This window comes from Atta cephalotes (genome assembly GCF_000143395.1).
Source record: "Atta cephalotes unplaced genomic scaffold scaffold00023, whole genome shotgun sequence".
Lineage (NCBI taxonomy): Eukaryota > Metazoa > Arthropoda > Insecta > Hymenoptera > Formicidae > Atta > Atta cephalotes.
Genome location: NW_012130087.1, coordinates 738,337 through 764,113, shown reverse-complemented (window position 1 = coordinate 764,113; position 25,777 = coordinate 738,337). Strand labels below are relative to the sequence as shown.

The 25,777-nt window shown below is 33.9% G+C and overlaps 3 protein-coding genes across 3 annotated transcripts; 1 reads left to right on the top strand and 2 right to left on the bottom strand.

The window, feature by feature from the left end:
* Nucleotides 1-1,109: 1,109 nt before the first annotated feature.
* LOC105619826 (putative mediator of RNA polymerase II transcription subunit 12) lies at nt 1,110-2,927 on the bottom strand. Its single transcript, XM_012201343.1, has one exon. The coding sequence runs from the start codon at nt 2,925-2,927 to the stop codon at nt 1,110-1,112; it is 1,818 nt and encodes a 605-aa protein (XP_012056733.1).
* Nucleotides 2,928-13,931: 11,004 nt separating this feature from the next.
* On the top strand, nt 13,932-19,778 carry LOC105619978 (F-box only protein 9). The gene is made up of 7 exons (XM_012201491.1): nt 13,932-14,033; nt 17,985-18,203; nt 18,274-18,588; nt 18,721-18,884; nt 18,945-19,136; nt 19,242-19,476; nt 19,560-19,778. Exons 1-7 carry the CDS (start codon nt 13,932-13,934, stop codon nt 19,776-19,778), a joined length of 1,446 nt encoding a protein of 481 aa, XP_012056881.1.
* A 2,360-nt stretch (nt 19,779-22,138) lies between these two features.
* LOC105619825 (progestin and adipoQ receptor family member 4) lies at nt 22,139-25,342 on the bottom strand. Its single transcript, XM_012201342.1, has 5 exons — nt 25,138-25,342; nt 23,225-23,449; nt 22,656-22,759; nt 22,444-22,581; nt 22,139-22,366 (listed from the first exon to the last, which is right to left on the bottom strand). Exons 1-5 carry the CDS (start codon nt 25,340-25,342, stop codon nt 22,139-22,141), a joined length of 900 nt encoding a protein of 299 aa, XP_012056732.1.
* Between the last annotated feature and the right edge of the window lie 435 nt (nt 25,343-25,777).

Sequence of the window (25,777 nt, the reverse complement as noted above, 5' to 3'; positions counted from 1 at the left end):
ACAAATAATCCATTAGGTGCACATATTAGTAGAAATTTGGCATAAGCGATAATATATAACATTATGGAGCTATTTAACTTGACAAATATTGTAAATGGCTTTGGGAAATTTGCGAGTCGAGACTAAATTACGAGACATTTTTCTTTCTTAAACTTAATTATGATCAAATCCAAGTGAAACGTAATAATTAATGCGAGTCCGGCGAGATTTTCGTCTTTTTTCATGTCATGTCAAGCGCATAGATTAATCCTCCTCCTGTTAACATAAATATGCTTATTGCTACGGTTACGTTTTATGATTACGTGCTTCTTCGCGTTCTCTGTCGTTGAGAGTGTTCTTGCTATTATCAACGAAACTGGCAGTGCTCACGTCGCGGGCGTCGTATCAAGAATGGAAGAGAAAATCGAAATGGGTAAGGAAGTGGAGCTGGAGTCACACAATTATGTACAGTGTTTACGTCGCAAATTAAATGCGAACTTGCATAATCGGATACGCCGTTACATTGGCAGGCCCTTGTTGTAAAATACATACAATCGTAATTAATACCATTATATTCTCGCTAAGAGAATAACTTCCTCGTTATGCCAATTCTTTTCCCTCCCTGAAGCCGCTATTCTATTATGTTTGTCTCACGCATCTATCGTCGAAATATGACAGAGAGTAAAATTTCGCGGAGGTAACTCACCGAGGGCAAAACGATTCGCAACGATTCGATTTCACTTGGATATTGGTATTCAAGGTTACTATCGTCATGACTCGCGTATACGTACTATTGAACTTACCAAGTCATCCTGCGTCCTCTCGCTATAAATAACTATGTTCTCTATGTGTACGTGTATATATGTATGTATATGTATATGTATGTATTGACTTTGTCACCAGTTTGTATGTGTATATCAATGCCATCAAAGGTTTGAGAAATTAAAGGACTTATATAAGAATAGGTGAAGATAGAAAGAAGCGAATAAGGATTATAAGAAACAAACATGAGAGGAAGATCGAAGAGACAGAGAGAAAAAGAGAGAGCTCGATTTCACCTTGCTAATATCGTCTTGTAGTGATTTTACACGACTCGTCGAAGTTTTACATCGATACGTTTATCTGTCTATTCACGCGCTGCCCAATTTGCCGCGATTATTCGTAATATATTGATAGTTCTTGTTGTGTGTGGGCAACGCGCCAACATTCAGCGCTAGTACCTTAGACACGATGTTGAGGTCCTCGCTACCTTGGCCCTGTACATTTCCTAAATCGCCAGCGACTCCTGACTGATAAAGCAAACGCTGGATCTGCTTGGCGGGCGTTTGCGCTCTTGGGATCTGCTTGAACTGCAGATAAGGATTATAAACGAACGTATTAGGATTCCTTGGTATCACGTTGAAATTGACCGCATTCCTCGACGGAGGCGGTTGCTTGTTATCCAGATTAAAACCAAAATTGCCGACTGCATTAAAGGCCTCTTGTCTGTTAAATCTGGTGGCCGATGCTACGGGTGGCTGGAAGTCACTCGTGGTAGAAAATGAAACGAAATTCTGTCGCTGCTGATGCTGAAGTTGAGGCTGTGATTGTTGAAGTTGGACTTGTGGTTGAGGTTGCTGACGGAATTGTTGGAAATGTAACTGCTCCTGATAGTTCGTGCGGAATAATGGAGGCGCCGCGATGCTGGGAACTTCTAGAGATAAACTCGGTTGAAGATGAATGGTAGGTTCCAGAGGTGGCTGAAGCGACAATACATTCGATTGTTCGAAGACGTGCGGTTTTTGCAGCAATGGAAACTGATTGTGCTGATGCAAACGATAAATCCTTTGCTCCTCCAGCTGTTTCAAACGCTGCTCCTCCAATTGTTTGATTTTAGTCTGTTCCTCCAAGTGTTTGATTCTAGCCTGTTCTTGAAGATATAATTGCTGTTGCTGCTGCTGCTGCTGCTGTCGTTGCTGCTGCTGCTTCTGTCTCAACTGCTGTTCATAAAGTTGACGTTGCCTGATGAGAAATTGCGTTTGTTGGATCTGTTGTTGTTGCAACTCCACCAACTGTTGCTCCAGTAATTTCTGCTTGAACTCCAACTGTTCCTGAAGAGTCAGAGCCTGTCCATCGCCTGATTGTCTGTAAATTGGCACAACACTCTTCGGTATACCAAGTTCATCTTGTTGCACCGTAAAGGCCGCTACCAGAGGCGCTTGGAGTATTTTCACTTCCTCTGCCTTAGATTTTTCCTTATTAGCGCTAAAAGATGAAGTAACATTGCTAAGCGGAGCTGTTGGACTAGATGCGGTCGGTTTTGGTGCGATTAGCGCACTGGCGCTGGTAATTCCGCTGCTGGCGCTTTGCGCCAAGCTCTCTGATAATTGCGTAATCGGTTTCAACGTGATACTATCAATCTTGCTAATCGTGGGCGAGTTCGCGGAAATTTTCTTTATTTCTAAAGAATCCTGTATAGATTCAGTTCGAGGCGTTGTACTTTTATCTGACAGACCCACATTCTGCACATGGTAGCTTCTGGCGTCGTCGTGACTCGCCTTTTCTATCATCCCCGACGAACTCGAGGGAACGTACCTCTTTGATTCGAGAAAGCTCGAATTTTGCAGTTTTTCCTCATTGAGGGTTTCCTCGTCTCCTGGAAAATTATCGAATGAAAAGGAACCTTTCGGTATTACGCCAATATTCTTATTTAGATTCTTCTTCACCACTTCATCGAAAGATTTTTCTATAGTCATAATGAGCGTTTTTTCGTCTTCATCCTTTCGGTGCTCCGCAGATTCAGCTTCTAGTTCCGTCAGCGCTTTCAGCAACGCTTGCCTCAAGTTTTTGTCGAGTTTTACTGGAGGCGGTGGAATTTCGAGAGTCTTAGCCAAGGTTTCAGATTTCTGAGACCTAGCCAGACTGAGGCAGGCTGCTGCTACTAAAATTGTTATGGCTACCTGCAACATTATAATAAAATATTGAGACAATGCAGTATTATGTAGATGACGTTTATTAATAATTATTAAGTCTCGATGCTTTTTTAATTGTGCGATTATGTTAAATTATTGTAGCAAAATTTGCCTCTATAAGTCGCTAATAGATCGATTTCTTCAATCACTATCGAAGTTAAATGCATCATTAGGGAAGAGATAAACCAGTAGCAGAATTGATTAAATGCGATGATATTGACGAGATTTTGATGACATAAAAATGAACATTTATGACTGGGTTTCACCGTATTGATTCGAGAGAGATTGAAAGCTAAAGTCTCTGTCCGCCTCAGTCTATCTCCGTGAATCCCGTTATGAAGTGGAAGATTCACAACGGCCCGTAGGCGATTTTCTCCTCCTAAAAACATGGTAAACACGTATCTATGGCTTTCGAGCCGTACAAGCGAGACCGGCGATTTGCATATTTTATGTAATTACGCGAGAACACACGTATACATCTGCCGAAAAGACGCGCATACATAATTAAATTTACACGCATACATATATATTCTTGGAAAATTGAAAATTGTGTACAGTAATGAATATAACAGGTGCAGTAAGCTTTTCTTATTATTTTACAAATTATATAAAAGTTTTTTTAATATTATGTATTATATATATTATAATATTACTAAGTAAAAAAAATACATTTTTAGAATTTTGTCAATTTTGTTAAGTTCGGTTCCAGCAACGTAAGATTGATTTTAATTTCGCGATTTAACTTATTATTTATTTTTTTTAATTCTATTATAAGAATTAGAAAAAGATGGAGAATAAATTTAACCAAGATTAAAGTTAATTTTACATTGATTATCAAGATTAAGGTTAATCTTATGTTAAGTTTAATCTCAGTTTAGCTTTTGTTTATCTTTTTCTAATTTTTACAAGAAAAAGATAAAGAATAAATAAAACCGAGATTAAAGTTAATCTTACAAGTAAAAGTTTTACTTGTCACACATTAGGATAGTAATTCGATGAGTTAAGAGGTAAAAGAGACGAGTACCGAAGAGGAAGGAAACGATAAACGCGAGAACTCGGCGGGGATTCCATTATGTTTCTGTTGTACTCGAATGCAATTAGAAGCGCGTATCTTTAATTACGCACGTGTATAGAGCATATGCGCGGCTCTTGGGAATAAACTTTGATATTTAAGTGGAGAGAAACTCGGATGGATGCCTCAAAGCTTTGTTATATTACTGTAAATAATCGAAATCCAGCGCGTTGATGACTATTCATAAAAAGCGCTCAAGTTCTTCGTGAACGTGCTTCATCTTAACTCTCATAAAATTTTCAAAGTATCATCAGTTTTATTGCATACTAGTATTGACGAGTAACATCTAGCACTAATATAGCTTTGGGACGTTTCACGTTCTCACGATATTAAATTATATGAAAGTAAAAGTAAATATATTGAAAGTGCTCAAGAAATTTTCTCTATGCTCCTTTTGTTTTTAAGGTTTTGTGAGAATTGAAGTTAATGATGGACACTCGTTTTTACGTTATGTTCAATACTGTCTTTTGGAGAATGAATAGCGAATAATATAGCGGATAAATTTTTTCTATCTATCAATTTATTCACAATAATCATCTTGACTTTGACGCCTATAATTATTTTCACGCCATCTTAGGTAGTTATCAACAGACAATTTGGGAAAGTACTGCCTTTGATGATGCTTTTACATTTAATAGTCACGTTTCCATAAAGACACGTATAGACGATGAATAATACAAGAGATTTTTCGAATAATGTCGGATAATCATGATAATGTTTGATCATTCATTATCAAAACAGTGTTCGGATGCTATTTTAATCGAAGGATCGCACGATCTGTCGATTTTATGCAGAATTTATTCTAATGGATCTGCAACGTAATCCATCTAGACAGCACGAACGACTACGCCCTGGAAAGGCCACGAGCTATCTATAGGAAGCGATTTGCAGGTTTTGAACTTTCACCCCAATTCGTCAAATTGCCGCGGTGGGAGCTTCAGTATGATGCGTCGCATGCGCGTCGAGAAAATTCCGTCGGGTCGTAAAACGATGAAGAAGGAGAAAATTTATTCAAGAATACTGTCAACCATAATTCCCTGCTAACTGTCAATCAGAGAAAATACCTCAATAAATTTATCAGCTCTAAGCGTTAAATGTGCATAAACAAAGAAAAAAAGAATTAAGCGCTAACGTTGTATTATGTTACACGAGAACTGTACCTCTGACATTTGTTCAAAGAAAGTTACCACACCCGGAGGAAACAACGGAACGACACGTTGAGGTCAACGATGTAAACGTGAAGAATTATCAAATTACGTATTCATCGCGCAACATGCCCACTTATAACTGCTGGTACTTTTGCCCAGAAGGGGAAAGTCTATTAAACGCCTGTAAACCATCCCGTAATTTACACATAATAAAACGGGAAACTGCCACGTTTAACGTTGCTGCTATGACGCAGCAAAATTGTCCCAAGCCTGTACTCTTTCTTTTGTACGATCTCGCCTGGATGATTAATTTGACTTCCAAGACAACTTTATGAATCCAATTCTGATTTTAATCTTTATCTGTTTTCTGTGGCTGAACTAGTATACACTTTTGGAATTTAAGTAAGATAGATATATGTTTGATATTTGGTGAAAGCGAGAAAGATAGATCTACTACAAAATCATCTAATGCAGGAATAAAAAACAGATATTTTGTATAAATGTACACAGAGAAAAAGGTTTGATTAAATTAACTGGAATTCTGATGGAAAATGAACGATCCAGAATTCTGATTAAATCTACTAAAATTTTAGTTAAAATAACCAACATTCAGAATTTCCTGATTAAATGTACTATAATTCTGATAGATTTAATCAGAAATCGAGTAGACTCTTGAAAATCTTGAAAAAGAATAATTCAATTTTTAATCTTTAAAGGTGAGAGATTTCACTCTTTGTGACAATTCACTCTAATGCCCGATTTCTTTACCTTTAGATAACTTCAGGAGATATCTCCCAGATTACAATGGAGATATCTGGATAAAGTTATCCGTAACTTATCTGAAAGTGAAGACATTTGAGCATAAAAGTTTTAGGCCAGAATCAGATTATGCATTGAAGATTGAAATTGAAAATTGAAAAATTAAAATTTGACCAATCAAAACAGAGCTAAAATTTTTTTGTTCTTATTAGTCAAATTTCAATTTTCAATCTCTGATTCCGGCCTTAGAGAATATAAGGGATGATTATATCCTTTGAAACTGTTTTTGAGTCGCAACTATTTTTAAATTCATCTGTTCACGTAACTTATAAAGAAAGTTTCATTAGAATCAATATTTGACACTTCGAGAAGTTCCCTTGTTCGTAATCTCTTTAGAAATGAGAGTATATGTATTGCGTGAACACGGCGGAGGCGTAAGATCATTAGAATGTTCATAAGACCTTTTGTTCACTTCGAATCGCATACACACCGAATTATATCCCATCTCCGCGACTATAAACTTGCTGAGCATTGACAGTAAAAATGACGAAGTGGTACGACGCATACCAACGGCTAGACAACTTTGGGAACTTTCTAAACTCGTAACCAGCATCCTCCCGATATTACAAGCATATACCCTGTGTTAATCCGGTTTCCCATTAATTTCCAAGTCGTATATACAAACGCAAGGGACTTACAGATGTCGTATTTTTTAATAACGACCTAGAACTGATTCATATCGTGAGTGCTTTTGACGTTTTACTTTCGAAACTCGCCGACTTTGAGAAGTCCCCACCTTAGACACATGGCAGTCACCGTGATGGATTTATAGATACATGTTAAGTAACTCCCCACCGCACGCAATTGCAGAAATGCTAATTAATCAACGGCGAAAAAGTTGAAACCCACATAAATATGTATATATGTGCTAGGAAAGAAACTATCATACGAGTAGGAAGACTGTTATCCTCGTGAGAGACCGTCCTACAACTAGTTGTTAAAAGGATCTCGGGATTTCATATTTGGCTATCGTGAATCTTTGATTACGGACATTTTCGCATGGCGAACTCCTGACCCGTCATTTTCCATTGCGGAGACTACAACACGAGTTTCACCGCCTACAAAATAGCTGCAATGCTGAATTGACAACACAAATGCGCGATAGAAGATAGCTATTGCAAACGAAATCTCGGATTTCACGTTATATTAACATTATCCAATGAGACGAGCCATGCATCTCATTGGATTAAAATTCTGTGCTATAAAAATTAAAATAATATTTGAGTTATTAAAATGTCGATGAAAGTTTAATTAAGAATCAAAAGTTGTTCCAATTCCGTTCTATTAGATATAGTTTTTAAGTAGCATGCTAGCGAAACTGAATGTCAACTGAATGTTTGATAAACAGAACAGATTCAATTAAATACATAATAACAAACATTAATAATTGTAAAGTTAATTGATTCACGATGATAATCAAATTGAGATAGTCGAGTCTCAATTATTATAATCATTTTCCAGATCTTGACATCTATTAAGTCCTACTTCATTCAGAATGTCATTAAAAATAACCGATTTTCAAACAATGTAATTAACTTTGTCATGTATCTTTGTCATTATCATTGGATTCTTATGTCGTGTATTACATAAATCAATAATAAATTACAATTAACGGAGCCTTATAGATACATGGAAAAAACAATTTTAATGATGTAAAATTAATGCTCTAAAAATTTTTTAAATAATAAGAAAAACACGAAGTAGAAAGTCGATCGAAAGTAAAAACTAGAAGTCGATACACAAAAAATTAAAAATTCAATTAGATTTATATTTGAAAATAATTTTATTAAAAATATAATTAATTTCAATCTGTATCTGCTAAATTTTTAGATATTTCAGCAATATAATTTGTTTATAGTTTATATAAATATAATTAATATCGTTCCACTACAAGTCTCAAAGTCAATGAATGTTTCAAAATAAAATCACAGAAAAAAATGTTTAATTGAATTAACTGAAATTCTAGAGTGGAAAATGAACGATTCAGAAATTCTGGTTAAATCTACTAGAATTTTTTAGTAGAGTTAACTAAAAATTTAATAGATTTAACCAGAATTCTGGATCGTTCATTTTCCATCAGAATTCCAATTATTCAACCAAACATGTTCCTCCGTGCTCAACAAAATTTATTACAAATGAATCAAACAAAGCACGTGACAAAGGGGACATCAAGAAACCTGTCGCGTTAATCGAAGAGACGCTTCTTTTCACGCCGTGCGCGATCGGAGTAGGGAAACAGCGTGAGAGAACTCGTTGATCCGGCTCGCAATAACTGCTGGCGCGGTGGAAGTAGTCAGAAGATGAGGAAGAAGAAACCTCGAGAGCAGGCGGCACTTTCACTCGGCAGTATGTCGAGGATGCGCAACGCTCGTGAACTTGTTTTACCTCGGTGTACTCTTGCCGCGGCGTGACAGGCATTAAGAGACTGCCGTCAGTTACAGACTGCAGCCTCGGCTTTTGTGCTGGATTACGACGAATCGGTTTGACGCAACATCGCCCGAGCGGCAACACGCCCGGTCGCATTTTTCTCACCGTATAACATCGACTGCGAAACTTCCTATGAACATATCGAACGCAGGAAAAGCGCGCTTGTAAATTTGCACTAATTATATGCGCACGTAATACAAAATAACAACGTTTCCTCGCGCTTAAGATAATAGCTCTTCTCACGCTCTTAAAGAAATTGCATACGACATATTCTTAAACTTCTAATATTCTTTTAATTTTGAATTCTTCAATTTGAGGTTTTTCTAAAATATCAAAAAAAGGAATCTTTGGTTAAGCAACATATTTTGCACTGAATTAACACACTGAAAAAAAGAGACTGATAACTAAATATTAAGTGAAATAATTCCAAATAATATATATTCGATTAATATAACAAAAAATAATTTTCTAAATATAATGATATAATCAATCATTTGGTAATACTTACTAAATATTTAAGAAAGTAAAATTATTTTTGGTTATATTAACTGAATATTTGATTAGAATTACTTCACTCAACATTTCGCAGCTATTATAGCTATTAAATTTTTTTTCAATGTGCTCATATTAGAAATTATAGTCATTAGAAGATTCCTCAAGACTGTTAATAGCCTCATTGATGATAAATTTTTAACAGATTCCTGGCAGAATTCTGTTTAAATGTCATTTGCAAAGATATACTATGTTGGAAATTGCAATGTTACAACAAGTAATAACAGTCCTGAAAATTTTTTTAGAAGAATCGATTTCTAATATAATGTAATCTTGTACTACATCGAAGTTTTGATTGAAAGATCTGAAGAAAAGTTAAGTATATTGTCATTAAATTATCATGATTATCATCATTATATTTCCGACACAAATTTATTTATCTCAGACTCGGACAAACGACATCCTATAATAAGCAAGGAAAATTGTTAGATTTATGGATCTATGATACTCAAGATCTATGATACCCGAGAAGTTAATTTAGATCTGAAGATATACCCTAATCAATTTTGATCTTAGTTGACGATTTCACATCTGACAATCATATTCAGCAGAAACAATACATGTAAAAACAAGCAGAAAAGCGCTATTTTCCGTGTCCGAAGTTGTACTTCCCAAGAATTGCGCAACCGATCGATAAAATCTATTTCATTTTTGACTTACTTTTTCACATGTAATCATGTTCTCTCGTCGTTGGCTTATCACGATTACTGAGATATCTCATCTCCCACATTTTGAATTTACGAGATACAGAAACGCGGAAATGGGAAACGTGAAAGCGTGTCTCGGCGATGTCACCAAGTATGTACCGATTATACAACGAGTCCTTGGCGTTGAGTAACTCATAAATCTGACATGGCAAGAGAAGATAAACTGAATGCGCTCGAATGCAATTAAACGAACGCAATAAATGTATTACCGCGGCGCGATAGGCCGTATCATATCGCTCAGAGTGAAAGTTGGAGTCTCCGTCGAAGGACCACGTCTCTACAGAAACAGTTATTTTAGCCCAAGTACAGAAGTATTCATCAATCTAAATTGGTTCGAGGTCGATAATTGGTTAGCCTGTTACTGAGATTTCTATCTCCTTTTCTGAGATTATTGTAGAAACTCTACTATTTTCCTCTTTGACCGTTCTTAAAAGATCGTCTACTAGACAAAGGATGTACACAGAAAAATATTATTCTATTGCTGAGAAAAGATTATTCAATTTACTTTCTTCCTTTTAAGTAACGGTTATCTTTAACAAAAAATATTTTCTTGATAATAATCTTAAAATATACTTATCAGAAATTTTAAAAAACTTATTATTACATGTTCAAAAGAAGCAATATTTATTTTCTTTTGAAAAATATTATAAAACTGAAGCGAAGAAACTACTTTATAACGAATATAATACGACATATAATAAGCAAATTGAATTTGTTTTAATGTAATAATCTTGATTAAAATACTAGAAAATTCAGAATATATTTTGAATAAATGTAATGTTTGTGATGAATAATTCTTGAAACATATAATTAATTATTCACGTAATTATTCTCTGCATAGTATTTTTCGTCCTGGTGAAAATTTTTCTCATAATTTTTATACGAATTAGAAAATTTACATCTTTTCTCAGAATTTTTCATGTATGTTAATTATGAAATATCGTAAGATTTCTAAGATTTTTTTGTAAATATAATTTCTGATAAAATATTATAAAATCTAAAAAATTAAAAAATATTTTTTACAAATTAATAGGATGAGAAATTTCAAAATATTTCAGAATTCACTTGTATAAAAAATTCTAAGAGAAGATGTAAACTTTCCGAATATTTCTGAGTATTTTTGAAAAATGTTATAATTCGTATAAAAAGTGTGAGAAAGTTATAAAATTATATAGAAATTCTGAAAAATTCTGAGAAAAATTTTCACCAGGGTAATCTCGAGTATTCTACGTCATTATACTTTATACACGTAATCCCAATAATGATACTCGTGATAGACCAAGTCTTTTTGCGATCCGATAAAAAATCAGACTTGGAAAGTTAAGTTCAGGATAGAAGATAGAATTAGCTGTTATCCGCTCGACCAGCGGAGGAAAGCGTGAAAAATCCGTAACATGGGAGTGTCCTCGAGCAGTTAAATGTGATTGTTTCGACGTCGTACATGACCTTATGCATTGCGGGATGAACGCCGATGAAGAATTTACGATCTGAACGAAAGGACTGCCGGTGGGTGCGCGACTTTCCACTTTCGACGCGAAAAATCGTCGATTCAACGGACCGCGAAACTGTACGTTCGCGATTATTAAGGAAGCCATTGATTTACGGCACACGTAGATATCTGGCGTAGTTGAACAGAATCCGGCCAGATATCGATGCGTCTTACGAAACATCCGGAATCATCGTTCAGAGAAGAGGCCATGCAGGTGGAATCTCTGGCTACCGTTACTATTACGTGCATGCCGTTCTCGATTAGAAGGTCCCATGCACTTCTAGGCGGCATGGTCGGTTGCCGTTTCATAAGAACTGGTAAGAAGTGCCTACCGTGTAATACGTTTTATCCGATTTATCTTTTCAAGAATGGATCGTTGTATCGTTTCGAAATGAAGGAAGGAGAATGATGGAAGAGAAGAAGAAAACTTTCTTCTCGCGTGATTCGAAAAGAAGCCATCTGCTTTCGACGGTCATCGAACTCACTGTCTGACACAGGTATCCACACCCATCCCTCCACGTCATCAATCCCTGATATAATTACTTTCTCTTGAAATTCGTGCGCTATCGACCAGAAGTATTCCGGCATGACCATGTATTAAAATGAAAGATCTCAAATAATTTATTCAAGCGAAAGAGATCCTCGAAGCTACTTTATACCGATACGTCGCGTTGATTAGAAAACCGGAAAAACTGATCATTCAAGATATACTCGGAGAAAATCATGTGCGTTCACACAATTCTATAGAATTGAACGCGAACCTTTACGATCCATCAAGTCAATTCGATTAGATTGTTTCAGATCGATTCCATTTCTTCGCCGCGCCCTGTGCCGATTTCGAATGAACTCTCACGTATACGCGTTTACAATATTATCGATATTTCCCCTAGTCCATTGATCGAACTTATATGAGGAGAGAGAGAGAGAGCCATATATCGTACATTTATACCGTGACGAGCCTATATTCTCAATTCGAAAGGTTTCACTACCTTTTTCTCTTCGCCTTTTCTTTTTTATATATACGACATATTCACTTTTTTTCACGGTGCAGTGATCAATCTCGATCGTTTCAAACTAATGACTCGTACGTCGATCTTAAGTTTCAATCTACCCGTGAAACTCTAATTCTGTTAATTAACGCAACACGCGACCGTGCTACATGACAACTGGGTCGTTAGAAGTGCATATCCATCAACGTGTGCTTCGCGTGTTTCGCCTTCGCACGATTCGCGAGCAAGTAGAAATTGATCCACTGGTCCAGACTTGCACCGAAGCACGTCGATTCATTAATTATACGATTGGTAATGAATCTAGTCTTTTACGGTGAATTGCCGTAAAGTGGACGCCGACAGATACATAAATTGCGGAGACTGCGAGAAGACTCAACCTCTTTATTCGAATCAGTGACTATAAAATAACTATATTTAGTTTCTGCGTTTTTGAGTTAATCTCGAAAGCAGTACCGTTATAGAATGGCCTTAAAAATACGAAGATGAAATTAATGTTTATTAGCGTTTGTCACGAATTTTTATCTGATTAGCGAAAGTTGTTTCCAAAAGCAAAATGATTGATGCTTTAAGATTTTAAAGTTTGAGGTATTTTATAGACTTCAAAATAGAAAATATTAGTTTTTCAACAAATAAATTAAATATTAATTTTTAATGTTTCAATATTTTTTTTAAATCTAAAATACATATTTTTATATTAATTTATTAATATTTATATACAGCATTGATAGAAAAGTAGGTGTAAAAGTAGGTGAAAAAAAGCAAAGCAATTTTTTAATTAATTATTATTTCTGAATATATTAAAAAGTACAACATAACTGTGCAATAATAATAATATAAATAAAAATATAAATAATTATAAGTAAAATTAGAGATCTCTTATTCTGTAACTCTTAACGATAGTATCATTATTGATGCATTCTCGTTGCGCAGATTTTATACATAATAAAAAAGCTACGCAACGACAATGTAATGGTATTGACATTGTTATTAAAAGTTACAGAATAAGGGTCGATAAGAATAAATCATGAGATCCTCTTTTCGATCTTATTTTAGATCAAAGCGCATGTTTGACAATATTTATATGCAAATTTGCAAATACATTTTGCAATTACATAAACTGCGTGCTGAATCAATTTGTCGGAGTTGAAACGCAGTCATAAAATGAAGTTGGAATATCCAGCTTCAAATTACATTGATCGCCAATTTAATAATAAAATAATAATAAAAATTTAATGATAATAATAAGCATCTTAAAAGATTGCAAAGAACTGATTGCAAAAAATATCAATCGGGAATCGAATCTGAAGCCTTATTCTAAAAAAATATTGTATACGAAAATATCAAGGACATCTATAATTACAATGTACTATATAATATTTTTGTACACTTTCATATGCGATATTGGATCTCATTTCGTGCAGACACGTCTTATAATTCGACTGCCGAGGTATAAGGAGATATTTGCAAATGCATATAAACCAAGCATCACCATCCACTTTGATCAAAAATAGGATTGTTTCTCTTATTTGATTTATAAATATGACGGCTGATATTCACAGTATGTTATTTTTCATATTACACGGTATCGACATTACGTATTGAATCATAAATTGCTATCGATAACTTTCTACAGTAGCGCGTTTTTATTGAAAGTGACAAATTAATATTTGCAGGATATATTACATACGATACGATAGCGCGAAAAATCGGGCCAACCAAACAAACGATTCATTATAAACAGCTATCGAAAACTGTTAAATAGAAAAGCGCGTACAATATGTACACAGCGAATCTGGAAGTCGCGAAACATATGATGGAAGAAGAAAGTGGCCACCGTGAAATGCTCACATCGTGGGTTTCTTCGCAGATAGAAACTCAAGTATCTATTTGAGTATCAATGTGTACGCACTTAGCACGTATTAGAATTACTTGCGGAAGGACTGCTATCATTGAGTGATAGCATTTAATTTTGTCATGTGTGACAACTTTATTAAGTCAGCTTGTCTCGCTTAACGAAAAAAAAATGAGATAAAATCTAACGTATATTAATTTTTTTGTCAGGATATCTTAATTGAAACCTGTCGAGACTATCTCGATTACTAATATTCGATTACTTCTTATTCGCTACACACATTTTTTAAGATTCTTGTTTACTGGACGTCAGAAGCGAGAAAATACATAATAAAAAATTTTCAAAATTGGATTAAAATAAAAATATGTTTCAACAAAACAACGCTTATGATCCATAAGAACCAACTTGTAAAATATATCGAAAACTCCCCCTTTTATTTTTGTTAATTAATAAATAACATATCTGGAAATGAATAATGCATAATTAAAAATGAATAAACTATGTTCACAGATCACAAATAGTCAAATTAATAATACACAGAAATAAATATGATTTACTTTTTCTCCAAAATAAAAAAAGAATTTTCTATATTCATTAAAAATATCTTTTATATTGATTAAAAATATTACTTTATCAAAAAATATTTCTATTTAAATATAACTTTTGCAAGAATTTTTTCTCGCTTCTAACGTCACTCAAACTGAGATAGCAGCGATGAGGAAACAGGAGCTTTAAACTCATGTCGCACTACGCATTGAAGATCGATGATTGTAAGTTAGATCGATGATTGTGAAGATTAGAAACCAGTCGATCAGAACAAAATGGATTAAAATTATCTGCCTGGTTGAATTTTGATCTCTAATCTTCATAATCCTCAGTCTCCAATGCATAGTGTGACACAGACTTTAAGATCACATTAGACTATGCATGGAAATTGCAAATTGAAGATTAGAATTTGAAATTTTAATTTTAATCTGTTTCGTTCTTATCAATTTTAATCTTCAATTGGCAATTTTCAGTCTCTAATGCTAAAATATACAGGGCCTATCATGGAACAAGATTGGAATGGATTCCGATAGGAATTATTCAATTATTACCTAGATTTCTATTGTTTTCTAAAGAAAACGGAATAATTCCGACATGTTCCATAATATATATATATATAGGTGCCCAGATAGCACAAAAAGAATTCAATCGTGTCAAAAGAATTCTTTTTGTATCTGAAAATGAATTCTAAATTGATGACATAACAATTGAATTCTTTTTGAACTCTTTGCGCTGTCTGGGTAGTTTGATATAGACTTCACGACATTATTTGCATCACCACATAAAAATTTCCCTTGAGATTTCTCAAACCTCGATCCAATCACTTCGCACTCAACGAGATTGACATTATTCGAATCACTGTCACTTGGCACGAGAATACGTAATCCACCACCGCGAAGAGAACAGCAAAAACATGATGTTAAAGAAAAAAAAAGGACACATCTTCTTATATCATAGAGAAGAAATCAATGCAGATGTTACGGAAGAAACAAAAAAAAAGAAGAGAAAATCAAAGGAAAGTTCACTAAGCGGGAAAGCTGATCAATGAATGAATGGTTTCGTACTCACCAAGCGCATGATGCTGTCTGTGCCCACGCTCGTTCAGTACTCGCCTTTTACTCGAGAAGATGATCTCCTGAATAGGTAGGTAGGTAGTGATAGTCCCTGATTCGCGTTGGAGGTGGGGTCATGTACCCCACCGGTGTTAACACACGTATGTATGTATAAGTTACATGTACAGGTGGCAGGTTCACTGTTCACCAGCTGCGTCTCGCCGCTTTCGGTCGTCGCGAATCGGATCCTTTGAATACCGCTGCGTTCTCGTGACCCATTTCTATCGCGTTCCCGCGCGTTTTGCGAAAGGGAGGGAGATGGGGATAAGTTACTTCGGATGCGTACGTGTCACGTGGCTGACATTCGACTAGGAGGGTACTGTACATACAGTACTTAAATACAGATCTCGCTCTCTTATTGTACACAATCTTTTTGAGAAAAAATTAACGAATTGCACCTTTTCAAAACAATATCATTATTATCGTTGGCTCGATATATCGATGGTGACACAATTGTTTATCATAAAAATGACATTTATTGAATTTTAAAATCTACTTTATATCTATTTTTGCCAATGTAGATTAATTTTATATGAATGATGAAATCTGATGAAAATTTCGCATTCACTCTGATGAAAATTTTTCTCGAAATTTTTATATGAATTGGTGGAACATTGAAATATTGAGAAAATCTTTTCTTTGAATATTTTATATATGTAAATTTTAAAATATTCTAATTAAGATTTCTAAGATTTCTTATTCTATATTCTATTTGTGAAAAAATATTTTTAATTTGTTTAGATTTTATAAGATTTCATTAGAAATTATAGAATAAGAAATCTTAGATTCTTTTAGAGTTCACATATATGAAGACTAGAAAAAAGTATGTAAACTTTTTCGGCACTTTTGAAAAGTGTTCCAAAAGTTGTATAAAAAATTTGGAAAATTTTTTTCAAAATTATAAAATCATTGAGAAATTTTGAAAAATTCTAAAATTAATTTACATGTTTGGATAAAGATTTTGACTAATAAAGATTCTTTGGAAGAAAATGAAAAGAAAATGTAATTTTCTTAAAATGTTATGCAATAAAATTTCTTTTCATTCAATACATACTTAGAAAATTAAATATTTCAATAAAAAAGGAATATTATTTAAATAAAAATACTTAAATACTTAATTAAATACTTAAATAAAAAAGAATTATTTATAAATATAAAAGAAAATTACGAGAAATCTTTTAGACGCCCACTTGCTGAAATTAAAATTCATTTTCATCAACAGATTAACAACTTGACTTAACAATTTATCTTATTTATCTTTTCCTAGTTCTAAGAATTAGAAAAGCGATAGAGAGTAAATAGCGAGATAAAATTAATCTATATTGGCAAAAATATATAAGATATAAAGTAGGTTTTAGAATTCAGCGAATGTCATTTTTATAATAAACAACTTTTGCTATGAGCGCAATGATTAATTATGAATTGCAGCGGTACATACTTATGACCCATATGACACAAGGACAATTATGTATTTACATATCGAAGTCGAAGTCGCATCGAACTGTACGCACGTCGGTCGCGCAATGACCTTCGCCTTCCTTGGTGAGATTGGTGAGAAACGCAGAAAGGCGAGAACCATGGCGGCGGTACTATTGGCGAAATTGTGCTTTCGCTGTGTCGTGCGCTTTTCCGACCGAGAGTACATGCGCTGAGGGAAGAAAACCGTCGGGATTGAATAGGAAGAAAAAATGGTACGTGAGAACGTAATTGTCCATCACTGTCGTCGCGAGGCAGGCACATAATCGAATGCCGGAGTAATTGGTGGCGGGCTAACCTCTGACCGGACAGCCAGATACCCCATTCCGCAATATGTTGCGTCATTTCGTCGAATGAGTCTCTCCGAAATCAAGTTGATTGACCACGCTATTTACAAATTTCTTAATTTAGTACCAGAACATATAATTAGTTTTCGAATTTTTTTACCTTTTATTTTAAGAAATGAAAATTTTCTTTATGAAACCTTCATGTTGCATTTCTTATAATTACAAATATTGACATTTGCTTTTTATATCTTTCGAAAATTTTATTTGTATAATATTATTAATTTTACGTAAATATATCTTAGATCTATCTTGGATAAATGTAGATTAAAATTATTTTATATAGATATATATTTGTGTTATTAATTCTTTCTGTTCAGAAAACGTTTTATTATATAATACCTATAATATATGTACTGTTTGATGTTGTACTTAATAATATTTCAAACAATTAACCTACATAAAGATTATGTTCTATAAGAACTGTATTAAATTTGTATTAATATAATAAAATTCATATAATTGAACATTTAGCATCTATTTACTTTATGCATTGACAGAACCACTGCAGTGAATCTAGCAATGATACGGATGAAGGCGATGATCAGGAGGCGTCTTCTTTGCAAGAAGGAACAAACATTGAAGATACCTTAACATCTTTCAGGGAACAATGGCAACGTGAGTTAACGATATCACCTAAGCGTGATACATCAAAGACATATTCACCAAATCAGCCTAACATTGAGATCGCAAATGATGAAGCTTCTATCGAAAGCAAGGTATAGTAATTATCATTGAAATAAATTTTGAACTTTTATAATGTTTCTATAAAAATATTTCTTGTTTCAGGCAAAGAATTTATTTCTTAAAGGTATTGAACATGAACAAAGCAGAAAGTTTTATGAGGCAATTCAGTTTTATAAGCGTGCGGTACAATTAGTTCCTGATATTGAAGTGCGTTTGTATGAATCAACAAAAGCAAAAGCAAGAGACAGATTCGATGCTGATGATTGTTGTGATACACTACTAGACAATGATTTTTCAAGTACCAACGACAGCGAAAATCATAATGAAGTTGATGAAGAAGAAACTGATTTATTTTTGAAATTGTCTAAAATTGTAAATCGCAATCAATGTGTATGTTTCCCAAAATTCGAACAAAGTGTAAGTATATTATTTTTAACATTTCTGTTGTAATAGTTTGTGTTGTAATTTTAAATGTACGATATATTTATACAGAGTTGTAATTGAATGTGCTGTGTATTTTATATTCGATATTTCCTTTATGTATTTCAGACAACACATATCTCTGCATTACCTATGGAGATAGTGCTTTACATTCTGAGATGGGTTGTGTCTTCTGAATTAGATTTTCGATCATTAGAAATGTTTTCAAGAGTATGTCGCGGATTTTACATATCTGCACGAGACACGGAGATTTGGCGACTTGCGTGCGTTAGGTAAATATTGAAAGATATTAGCGTGATTATTGGTTGTTAAATTGGAATTGTTTTCAATAGGGTATGGGGTGTAAACTGTGGTACTTGCGAACCGAAATACAAATCATGGAGGGATATGTACTTGCAACGGCCTAGATTAAGATACAACGGATGTTACATAAATAAAACAAGTTACATACGCGATGGAGAAAATAATTTCCAAGACCGTTTTTACAGACCATGGCATCTCGTTGAATATTTCCGGTACCTGAGGTACAAAAACATTATTGTAATATTTGCAAAGATATTCTATTTTCTTGCTACCATGTTATGACATCCAAAGTGAAAAATTTTTCACAATATTTTTCTTGCACTTAGATTTTTTCCCGAAGGAAGAGTTTTAATGTTGACTTCGACTGAGGAAGCTCAAATCTGTGTAAATTCCTTACGAAATCGCATACCACGCAACCCATCAGTTCTAATTGGTCATTTTCGATTACATGATAATTATGTGACACTTGTATTGAAAAGACAAGAAACTAAAGGAATCAATTTCTACAGAAGGAAAAAAAGAGAACCGGTGCATGATAGTGGTGAACAAACGTTTCATATTGTAAGTAATAAATATATCTGAAATTGAATATTATGTATCAAAAATCAGTTACATAATACATTTTCCCATACATGTAATCGTAGGAATTTGAAATACAGAATCACCATAGAAGAGTAAACTCGCAATTGAAATGGATCAGCTACAGTATTTTCACAAAATATAAAAATGGACAGGAAGCGAAGATTTGTCTAAAAGAACCATCTGTAAGAGAATTCAGGGCGTCGCCGATTGGTGGTAGATATCCACCTCTTAAATTCAGCAGGGTAAAGAGTTACACTCAGGAGAGCGAAGTCCCATTATAGTAATGAACTGACAACAAACAAATCATATGAATCATGAGAGTACAATTATCGAATTATTCTTACAGAAGAAAAATAGTGAATGTAGTGAATTCTCAGTATGTTATAAAACCGAAAACAAAGATGAATATGTAATTATAATTAAGTGTACTTTTCTTTGAATTATATTAAGTACGTATACATATTTTTCAAGATATTTTATTTATCTTGTATCACGCATTGTATTCTATTATAACAGTTTCCTATTGTACATTATACAACCTGCAAATCACAACTATTCTTAAAGAATTAATACGACGATAAACACTTCCAATCATAAAAGTGTATAACTTATTTATATAGATCTAATATAATTATTTAAGCACTAGATTATAGTGCCTTACATCGCAATGAGTTGCATACTTCAGAACTTAACAAAGTATGCACTGAAGAATGTAATTACATAGTTTTGTTTATCAATTAATTATTGCTCAGCTATACTTAAGTTTAAAAAGTATGTTAATTGAATAAAATTTATGTAAATTTTTTAAATTGTGTATATAATTTTGTATAATTATATGTAATAAAAAATAGCAAGCACTGAAATATTATATGATCTTATTTATGCAATGAGAATATATAACGATTTACACTTGTGTAGTACAAAATATAACATATCAACTCTTGCGGGACATGTGATATATGTTCGTACTCTGTATTACTATCAATTGCTCTTTTTTGCTACTATAATAATAATCTTTACATAAAATTGTAAATTTGTAACTGATTTTTACTGTGTATATCAATTTGCTATATATTATAATATGAATTACTCATCTAAATTGAAATTTACATTTCTATTTTTCCTATTTCTGAATGGTGAAATAGAATTAGCTGAGAACCTTTAGAATAATTTTATTATCGGTTCAGTATCACCTGAACAACGAATTATCTTACTATAATGGAATTGAACCAGCATCCACTAATATATTGAAATAATTTCATCTCTGAATATATTATAAAGCGTAACTGATTTAAAGAAATGGACGTTCAGAATATGTATATTGTTGGATATCTCTGATCAAAGTCTATACAGTCCGAAAATTTATAACCTTACTCGAATATAATTTTTCCGTATATTTAAACCGTTTCTAAAATTTTATTTCAAATGTAGTCTGATATGATCACAAGTTTTTATCGTTCCAATTCAAGAAATAAATCAATTAAAAAAATCTCATTAAAAGCTCATGTTTTCGAATTCTCTCTCTCGAAAAATTAATTTATTCTCAATGTAATTTATTCTCAATGTAATTAATGTTTGATTAATTTAGTAAAATAGCTGTAAATTTGAAACAACTTTTAATTTTTTTTTCATTTCTGTACTTAACATGAATTATATATTATTTACGCTATTAAATATGATATTTCGGCTTTCGAATACGGACCTGTGAAGACTGCCGCATTTTAAGTTATTGCACATCGTATTGTGCTTCTATTGCTTTCCAGATCATCTTTAATACTTTCTCTCACATATGTTAATAAAGTATATACAATTGACTCTAGTAAATTCCTAACTTTTTTCAATATAGATTTATATTTCTTCAGGTAATCATATAAAGAATAAGCGAATTGTAAGGAAAAGTGGCAAATATAATTTTGCATAAAATTCATTCTTAATATTTGAATTTTTATGTTATGTTTTTTCTCTTTTACAAGAGAAGAGATTTTTTTTTTTTTATTTAATTGTCGGATTTCTTCAATGAATAATTTAATCATAAAAGGTCAAAATAATATTCGTGTTAAAAAAAATTTAAGATAGAAAAGAATTTAAAATCTGTAAAATGTAAACAAATTGCATCAGTATCTTTTAAATAACATCTTCTCAATAAGAAAGATTATACTCTTTTGATACAAAACTGTATCAAAAGTGTTGGAAAGAAATATTCCAATTATATTATCAAAAGTAAATTGTAAAATAAAATATTTACGTCTTTTAACAAAATAAATATTACTTCTTTCTCGCATCATACCCGTCAATTTCCAATTTTACCTTGCTTATTTATGTATTTGCAGGAAAACTCCACAAATATCCCATTATTGTTAAGCATTCGATATGATAAGTAACCGTACATATTTTGTACTCATGATTGTACCTAAACCGTCCCGCAATAATTACATAAATTAAATAACTCTGTATTATATAAACTCTGTGTAATATATATAATATGTATATATATATATTTTTTTTTCAATATCCTTAAATTTATATTATAGAATTCAGCACTTTCTGGTCTCCAAATGTCGAAACGCTCGACTAATCGCCAGTTGTTATAGGCTCGATTTATCACAGACTGCAGCAAGCCGTCGCGTTCTTCATGATTCAATCACAATTCTTCGCGATCCGAAGGAAGAGAGCTTGTTTTATTGCACGTAGACGGATCAGACATCCAGGCGAGATCCTTTAAAGTTGCGGCATGCATAGAACATACCGCTAGGACGACCATTACATGCATCACATTATGGGAATTCAGCACTAAATCCAATCGGCCGGGAATCCATTTCTCTGGAATGCGAAGAGCGCCAATGGTTGCACCTATCACAGCTATGAGATCCTGGAATTTATTCCTACATCAGCATTATCTCTAATATTTAGTACACGCGGCTATCTGAAATCATATTCAAAATGTACCTGTAATATTATATGAATAAGAGCCTCGGGTGATCCGCCACCAATACCAAAACATCTCAACATCATGATTAACATTCTCATCAAGAAAGGAGGAGCAAAACATAAACGCCTTTCCCAGGGTGATTTAGCAGTCATTGCCTATGAATCACATTAATGTTTAAAATGTTTTATCGCCACAAAGCGTCATTAAATTAGATGCAAGCTAAAAATACCTTTAAAAGTCCCCACATACTAAGAGAGCAATAAATAAAAATGCAGCAATACCAGACATTATCCGCAAGGCAATGAACAGCGGCTGCCATCATCGGTATAGCTCCTGAAATATTTGTGCGTGAAATAGAAAAGGATCTATTTGTTACTATACGAACTGTTCTCGTAGTCATTTTCTTATTTAAAACTTTCTTCATTTGAAGTAGAAATCAATCAAAAAATAATTTGTAAGATCCATTTGAAATATGAAAAGTTATTTGTAAAATAAAATCTTATAAATTTGAGCTCTAGTCATACATATATTTTTTCAGCTTTTTCGGAAAAGTTTTTATTAAAGCCTAGTGTATTCTTTGCTTCCTGTTTCTTGCTTTTCCTCAAACCTTTTTCCTTCTTTATGACGGAATTGTCTTATCGACAATTTCTTTTTACGTTTCTTGTCTTTTTTGCGAAATCCATGAATTTTTATCTCAGGTAACAGAAAATGAAGAAATTGAGTAAGAGGCAAGTAAAAAGTAAAAATCAAGAAACAAAAAATACATTGTATATTAGCCTTTACAAATAGATCACACACCGAAACTCTGGCACAGCCATATGCCAATCATGTCAACTTTTAGCAGTGTTCTATAGAGAACTTCGTCGTAGTTTACGTTCATGAAGAGATGATATAGGAAGGATCCAATCCACGGACTAACAGCACCGATAAAATGGCACCAGGAAAGAACTCCCACGAGTGTCCCTTTTGTATTCCATGGAAGTAGATGTGGTACAGTCACCAACATGTACAGGATAGCAAATCCTATAAGCACACACGATCGCTCGTACAGGATGCTTTCGAATAAATGTATTTTGAGATGAAGTTCTTTGATGTTAGAAAATTGATGATATATCTTGAGCTATGAGAATCTATTTTTATGAACTCTTTGATCTCCGAGAAGTTTAAGAATTATATCTTTTATAATTTCTAAAGAAAATATTGATAATTTCCATTACAGAAGTGTATTGTTCGTTCAGGAACAAACTTTAATTTCTTAACAAGTTTCTTAATTTTTGAATTATTTTCTATCTCAGAAGTAACTATCTGATTACTATTATATTGATAATTAACTGAGAAACATTAACGGGAAAAATTGACAGGTGTAGAGAGATTCATAACATACTAGTTCAATTTTCTGAAAAAACAATTTCAAGTATATTAATCTCTTTCACCTACATGGATAGTTCTGACCTACTAAGATTTTATTTCACGCACATGTGCACTAGTCGATACATAAGATTTATATACGGGATGATTCATCAAAAACAGAACATTTGAATGACTCTCTTAGTTTCTCCTTTGAAGGAAAAAAAATATAATTAAGGATAATTTGTTTAATTTTAAGGAGCGACAGAAAGAAGAGCTGTCTAATCTCGCTATAAAAGGATTGCAATTTCAAATGCGTTCGTAATGTTTTATCGTTTTAATGTTTTATCGCGGATGTTTAGAATATATTTAATTGACATTCGATACAATTAGAAATTTATCAATGAATCAGCTTTAACAGAGAAGGAATATCATATGGGTTCGCTTTCATCGATCGTTCGTTACCCTGCAATGCGTCTTCGTTGAGCACGATATTTTCACGGAAGTTGACCTTGATAATATGCACCTTGACTTTAAAACCCTTAAGGGACTTAATCTACTTTTCGAGTTAATCCAATCACGAGAATGGCAAATCTTTTACGTGATGTAACTGCGTATTCTTTGAACGGAATACAGTTGATCGCGTGAAGAATAATGATAGCTACTATTTCAGAATTCAATTTTGTTTCGCGGAGTTTCAAAGAATTTTGCATTTGATTTATTTTATTTTATTTTGCAGCATGTCATCTCTTCTTCTCTCTCTTTCTTTTCATCAAAATAGCGAAAAAGTCAATTTTAATTCAAATTTGGAATTAATCCAATTAAGCTACATTTAAGAATCCACTATCAGATGATACTTTCATATGATAAGATAATTATTTATTATTTGTTTAAACATGTTATAAAAAAGAGAGAAAATCTCTTCTGAATACAAAAATTTTCCTCGCGTACTTTATTAACATTAAGCTCGTTAAGAAGTTCAACGAATAATGTCCCATTTTTTGAAGGCAAAAATTTTATTGCAACGAATAATTTTCTTTCATGTTTTTAAGCATCTAATTTCAAAGCACTTACTAACTTATTCCAGAATTAAAAATTCAAAAATACTTAAAAAAATAAAATTCTTTATATTATAATTACAACAGTTAATAAATTAAAATATCATCTTTCTTGAGATTTATGTAACTTTGGTATACACTCTATCAATCGCAGCAACTCTGAAAGGATTCGCGTCATGCGAAACAGGAAAAAAATTACAGGACGAAAATTGCATAGTACATTAAGAGAAAAAAATAAGCTTTTCATTCTAATCGCATTGTGTTTATAATCGCAAAATGTGTAATCGCGACAAATTTCCGTCTCACCATGCGTCAGGATGTTGACAGTCTCGTTGTGGATGTAGAAAAGGCTACCGAGGCACTGGCGGATGGTCATGAGCGGTCTGTAGCCGGTGAGGATGTGGGGATTAAATTGAAGGTGCCGCGGCATTTCGCTCCATCGTCGTAGCAGCAGAACTTTGGCCGACATCTCGTCCGGATGCGGCCGTCTCGTCTCGGGGCCGTCGGGCATCCTCTTGTTGTCCTGACGCCGCGCTCCGTACGTGTCGGTGTCCTGGTGCGACGAGCCCGACACCGCCGCCGCATGGCGCGGTCGCTCGTCGTCCCGGAACAGCGTCGTGCAAATGCGAACGCGCAGTACCCGCTGCCTCGGGGAAGAGGGATTGGTCCGGCCAGCGGACAAGGCAGTATAACGAGATCGTCTCCGAGAGCCGTACGCGAGCTCTCAACGGCGGCGACGTCGCCACTGCATCGTCGTGCGCGCCGCTGATACCCCCGTTTGCCCGCCCGCCTGCTCGCCAGCAGCAGCCGTCATCCGCACGCGATTTGGCCTCTCTGACGGTTCCGTTGTCACGGCAACCGCATCGATCCCATCACTCGGACGGGGTGGTTAGGAGGAAACCTCATCGTGCGCGATCTCGCTGGATCTCGCAGCTCGATGTCACAG